The sequence below is a fragment of the Neolamprologus brichardi genome, chromosome 5, assembly GCF_056152115.1.
Source record: "Neolamprologus brichardi isolate AB-2024 chromosome 5, ASM5615211v1, whole genome shotgun sequence".
NCBI lineage: Eukaryota > Metazoa > Chordata > Actinopteri > Cichliformes > Cichlidae > Neolamprologus > Neolamprologus brichardi.
This window is the reverse complement of record NC_142108.1, coordinates 23,935,697-23,942,014: the sequence shown is the minus strand read 5'-3', so window position 1 is coordinate 23,942,014 and position 6,318 is coordinate 23,935,697. Positions and strand designations below refer to the sequence as shown.

At 38.5% G+C, this 6,318-nt stretch overlaps 1 protein-coding gene across 2 annotated transcripts in view; it reads right to left on the bottom strand.

Moving 5' to 3' along the window:
- Window positions 1-1,421: 1,421 nt before the first annotated feature.
- Window positions 1,422-6,318, bottom strand: part of kctd6a (potassium channel tetramerization domain containing 6a) — a 31,911-nt gene continuing 27,014 nt past the window's right edge. For both annotated transcript variants that reach the window (XM_087840888.1, XM_087840889.1), the window contains one exon: window positions 1,422-6,175. In XM_087840888.1, the coding sequence (XP_087697014.1) occupies window positions 6,065-6,175 (111 nt within the window). In that variant the 3' untranslated portion in view covers window positions 1,422-6,064. The remainder of the gene's footprint in view (window positions 6,176-6,318) is intronic.

Below are 6,318 nucleotides of genomic sequence, written 5' to 3'. Positions count from 1 at the left end.
AGTTTCCAGTAAACCTAAATCTTGAGGTTTCAACCTCTCCACCTTTTGTTTTTAGACCTAAAGAAGCCTCTAAGATTTAAGATTTAAAGAACTCAAGGCGTCTTTTTTTTAAGTTTTTTTTTTTTTTTTTTAAGAGTACCTGCATCAATTTGCTCAGCATCAAACTGAAGACCAGTTGCGCCCTCATCCAAAATCTCTGGTTCTTCTATCTATAATCTATAGTTCTTCTAAAGGAGATCCTCCAAATTTTCCTTCCACCACCTGACTATTTCTGTTCCAGTTACCTTGGAAGTCAGATGTCAGAGCACAAAATTGACATCGCTCCCAAGTTAGTGTGTTCTAATAGTAAAGTTGGAAAAGCACTGAAAAAGGATTTGTTTTGCTTCTTAGCAAGGTAGAGACATTCGTGAATGACTAGCTATACGGAAAGTTGAGAAAAATTTCAGATCTAGTCTAATGCCTGATACCAGACATTATTCACCCATTGTTGCTTGAAGTCGTGAAATGTGATTCACTTTTTACTGTTTGTGGTTGCTGCATCACTTTCAGTGTGACTGGAGCTGGAAAGTACGTGCCCAGTGACACAAGCTGTTATCTGTTAAACAGGAATATAGTGATCCAGGTCCAGATGGGAACAGACACTCAGCTGGGAGAGCTTGTTTTAAAGCATTGCCGGAATGCTGGTAATGAAAGTAGAACTAAAGTCGATAAAAAGTAACTTGGCATAACTTCCTTAAGAGTCTAGGTACTGGAGGATTGAGGATGAAACGTAGTACTATGTCAACTGGATCACTGACCACGGCATCATCTCATTGGAAATTGCAGAGGGTCCAGGAGATGTCAGCAATGGATTAGAGATGGGACAGTACAAGGTGCTCATATGATAGGTCAGGAAAAATAGTTGCTGTGACCTTTGAACAGAGAGGGTTGCTTACGACACCGACTGTCTGCCACCTACAATACAGTTTTGAGATTCCTTCCCAGGCGCCTCAACCCCCACTCACATCTTGCGTTAGTTGACCTCAGTAGGTTACATGATCGCATGAGGCAATGTCTCATAATGGTTTCACCCAAAACCTCTGGTGATAATGACCTAAACCTTGTTTCACACTTACTGTGATGAGACACATGATCAACATTGGGTCAGTGAAACTCTTAACGGATAACCCCACTGGGGTTTAAATAAGAAAACCTTCTTGTTAAAAGGGAGTTTTTCCTTCCCACTGTTGCCAAAGTGCTTGCTCATAGGGGATCATATGATTTTTGGGTTTTTCTCTGTATCTATGAAGCACCTTGAGGCAACTTTTGTTGTGATTTGGCGCTATATAAATAAAATTGAATTGAATACCTGGGACTCTTTACAATTTGGTTTTAGACTCAAAGAAGCTCTCAAATAAGGGGTGAAACGTCTTCACAAAACCTACACAAGTCAAGTCACTTTATTTCAAGCTCATTACAATAGAACGAGGGGGAAAATTCAGGCTTAGGACTTCTTTAAATGCAGAGTTTTAGACAGCTTCATCTACACTTGGCTCTGTTATATAGAATCACAGGTGACTGAGCTCAAGAGTTTCACCAACCTGCTATTCAAACCTTCTGCTGATCAGGGTCAACCAATCAGAAGAATGTTGGCTTAAGACAGTGGTTCTTAAAATTTTTCTGCCATGGCTCACTTTAGAAGCTACAGAAAATAAAAATGTCCGGCAAACCCCATAATAAAATAATCTTCATTTTAATAAAACAAACAAGGCACAATAGCATGAGCTATAACCCGATTTCAAGAAAAGTTGGGTCGTTCTTTCAAATTACAAGTCAATATTTTATTCACAACAGAACATAAATAACATAACATGTTTAAACTGAGAAATTGTACACCTTCATCCACTAAATGAGCTAATTTCAAATTTCAAGCCTGCTACAGGTCCCAAAAAAAGTTGGCATGGGGACAAAAAAGGGCTGAAAAGGCAAGAAAGTTCAAAAATATTTACCTGGGATAACATCTAACAAGTAATTAATTTAACTGATATCAGTATTCAGTCTGTAACATGATTAACAATATAAGGGATGTATTAGGTCTCCTCTGTTCCTCAATGTCACATTGCAAAGGCTTTGCAACTCTCATTATCTACAGTGCATATCATCATCAAAAAATTCAGAGAAACTGGAGATATCTATGTGCATAAGGCACAAGGCCAATGATTATTATTGGATGCCCATGGTCTTCGGGCCCTCAGACGACACTGCATCACTCATCAACATGATTGTGTCACTGACATTACTAAATGGACTCAAGAATACTTCCAGAAACCACTGTTGTTTAACACATTCCACCATGTCTTGTTGAGATCTAGCAAGAGTAGATAGTTGCTCGGACAAAATTCACAAGATCATACAAGATTTTTTTTTTGTAATGTTTTGTAATTTTAACTTATTTTATGTATTTTATGACTATTGTTCCTTTTATTAATTGTGTTTTTTGTAAGGTGACCTTGGGTTTCTGAAAGGCGCCCTCAAATAAAATGTATTATTATTATTATTATTATTATTTCAAAGTGCAGGAAAATCTCTGGGGTTATAAGAGGCAGTAAAGCATACACACACAACCTGTATGCTATTGCTATTTATTGTGGTTTAACATGTCAAGGACAAACATATATATTGTCTGTCTCTCAGTGTTAGCCCTGTGATAGACCGGTGACCCGTCCAGGGTGTACCCTGTTCCTCGACTCCAACCTTTTTTTTTAAGCTTCAGTTATACGAAATATACTAAACAACTGACAAATAACTAACCACATCTGCTTAATCATCTCCAACACCCTGAAGGACAGCGGGGAGGACAGCGTAATTTGCAGTCCACAAATATAATTAAAGAGGACATGAGCAATTTTGGATTTTGCAACGCATGGCATTCCCTTCACCTCAACCGTAAGGAATATACTTTTTTCTCACATGTCCATCACTCATACTCTTGTCTGGATTATTTCCTAGTCAACAGCTCACTGACACTGAAATACACCCTATAGTTGTCAGCAATCATGCTTCTGTATCTTTAATTTTAATACATAAGAAGATCATTCCACCAAGTAAAAACTGGAGATTTGATACATCATTGCTTACAGATGAAGATTTTATTAAATATTTTAAAAAAACAGTGGGCTTTATATTTAGATTATAATGATCTCCCTGGAACATCCACATCTGTTCTGTGGGAAGCAGGGAAAGCTGTGATGAGAGGTAAAGTAATTTTATTCTCATCACATAAAAAGAAAACAAACATATTCAGAAATGAGAAGAAATCATCAAATCTTTAGAAGAAGCCTTTGTGTCATTTCAGGAACAGAAAATACTGAACAAAAGATGTAAAACAAAACTACAATTAAATGAAATTATTAATTGAAAAAAACAGTTCTTAGTACAAAGATTTCGCTTGCAAAATTTTAAACATGGTAAAAAATCTGCTCGATGTCTAGCTAACCAGTTAAAATTAAATAAAGAAAAATAAACTATGTGCCATTAAAGACTTATCTGGGAACACCGAAATAACCAAACAGTCAAGTCATAGCACTGGAATCACCACTGACATCAGGTGAGAATACTACAAAGAGTTTTGGACAATTCTGGCACCAGTATTCCACAGAATGTTGCAGGAAATTAAGGAAGATGGCAGACTACCACCAAATATGAATTCTGCCAACATTAGTCTCCTGATAAAACCAGGCAAAGACCCTATATTTCCCACCAGCTATCAACATTAATAAGCCTGGCTAGACATAGAACAGGCACTATGCAATAATATGGAGATTTTGGATCTACCATTAATCAGCTCAAACATCATACGACATCAAATGATCTCGTCTTTTTGTCCCACCTTTGTTATTATACTTGATGTGGGGGGTGGGTAAAGGCGTTGAGTGTCTGGGGATTGCCTAGCGACAAGTTTTTTGGGTGGGTTCAACCCGGGGGCTCTGGTCGCTCTTGGGTGGTATTTTTCTGGCGGCTGGGGGAGGGTCTGTGTCGGCGGACGTAGGTTACCGGCCATGGGTCTGGGACGGGTTTGGTGACTTGGGGTTCTGGGGATGCTCCGCCTGCGGGCTGGGGTCCTGGTTGGTGTGTTGCCAGGGTTGTGGGTAGGTGCATGCCTGGGGGCCCACCCCTAGCGCAGGGGGGCCTCTGGTGCGTCTAGGTTGGACAACTGTAATTCATTATTATCAGGATGTCCTATTACTCCCTGAAAAGCCTTCAGTTGATCTAAAATACTGCAACCAGAGTAATGACCAGGACTAGAAAGAGAGCGCATATCTCACCCCGTATCCGCTTCCCTTCATTGGCACCCTATTAAATCCAAAATCGATTTTAAAAATCCTGCTCCTCATATATGAGGTCTTGAACCCTACTTCCCTACTTTTAAGATCAGGCTTAAATGTTTGTTTTTGATCAAGCATATAGTTAGGGTTGGATCAGGTGACCTTTAATCCTCCCTTATGCTGCACTGACTGTTTCTTCTTCAGTCACCTTTTTCACTCACACTGTGTTTATACCTCTCTGCATTTAATCATTAGTTGTTATTAATCTCTGGCTCTCATCCACATCACGTGTTTGTCCTTTCTTCCTCCCCTCACCCCAAACCAGTCATGGGAGATGGGTGCCCCTCCCTGAGCCTGGTTCTGCTGGAGGTTTCTTTCTGTTAAAAGGGAGTTTTTCCTTTGCATGGTACCAAAACACTTGCTCATAGGGTTGTTTATATGATTGCTGGGGTCTTTTCTGTTCTCTTTGTATTATTGTAAAGCACCTGGAGGCAACCACTGTTGCACGATATATAAAAAAAATGAATTTGAACTAAATAGAAAATTAAATTAATCACCAGCACCGTGACCTCTGGGTTAAAGAGGGAAACCTTCCAGCATGTTACCAGCATTCAGTTCAAAAGGTAGAATCTCGGATGATATTGGGGTACATAAGTGCATTCGGTATGGGCAGCTTGCATTTTTTGGAAGGAACTATGAATGCTGAAAAGTATATAAAGGTTTCCCTATAGAGAAAATATGGCACATCATTAAATGGAAAATACGTTAAAGACAACCACAAACTCTTCAGCAGCTGGAAACCTATATCAGGCAAGAATGGGAATTCCAACACCAAATCTGCAGACTCATAACCTCGATGCCCAGACGTCTTCAAGAAGTTTTGAATAGAAGAGGAGATGCTACACCATGGTAAACATGCCCCTGCCCCAATTTTGAGACCAGTAGCAAGCATCAAATTTGAAATGAGCTAATTTTGTGCATAAGATTGTAAAACTTCTCAGTTTAAACATTTGTTATATAATTTATGTTCTGTTGTGGATAAAATATTGGCTTGTGTGATTTTAAACTCTTTTAGTTGTCATTTTGTTCAAATTCAAAGTTTAGAACCCCCCCCCCAAAAAAAAACAAAAACAAAAAAAAAACAAAAACAAAACCCTAAAACCTAATTCTAACCAATTTTAATAACACAAAACGGACCCTTTAAAAAAAAAAAGAAAAAAAAAAGTAATATGTAGTGAACAATGATTGGCAGACAACCAATTTTCGACCCCACTGACGTGCCAAAACTGTATCCAACACTCACAATGTACTCAAAGGTATGATGAAGCATTCAAGGTATTTGATAACTGAACACCTGCATTTAAAACCATGAATATTAATCTGCTACTATAATCATTTTCAATCTGTTGATTTGCTCCAGATTAGTGAAGTCCAACACTGAGGAAGTGACGTGATAAGCAGACATTCATAGATCCAGCTCATCTCAAAAGGTGCTTGAGGGTCAAACACCAACAGATTCCACATGCTTGAAGTCTGTCTGTAAACATTTGTCCATTGGGTGTTTGTTTTAAAGCAGTAGTAGTATTTGTTGAAGTCCTCATAATGTCAGTGACCTCACTTTGTGCTTTAACCTTGAGTGGATTAACTCAAAAACACAAAACATACAATGTTTTCACAAAACAACAAATACAAAGAAGTTTCTGTCGGTGCCTGATGGCACATTAAATATCTGTAATGTAAATCAATCATCGTTTCATCCATCACTCATCGACTTTGCGAGCTCGGCGGCAGAATGTCCAATGATGTTCCACTGTGTTCTCATTAGCCCGTTCGCTCATGTGATGAACACGTGTGTTGCGTATCGTAAACCCCTGAAACATGAAGATGGACACAAAGTCATAGCACCACATTAAATCCAATTATATTATTGACTATATTTGGTTTTTAATACTTTGATTTCTTCCAAGATAATTTATTTCTACACACAATGCTAGCGGTGAGCTAAAAAAAAAAT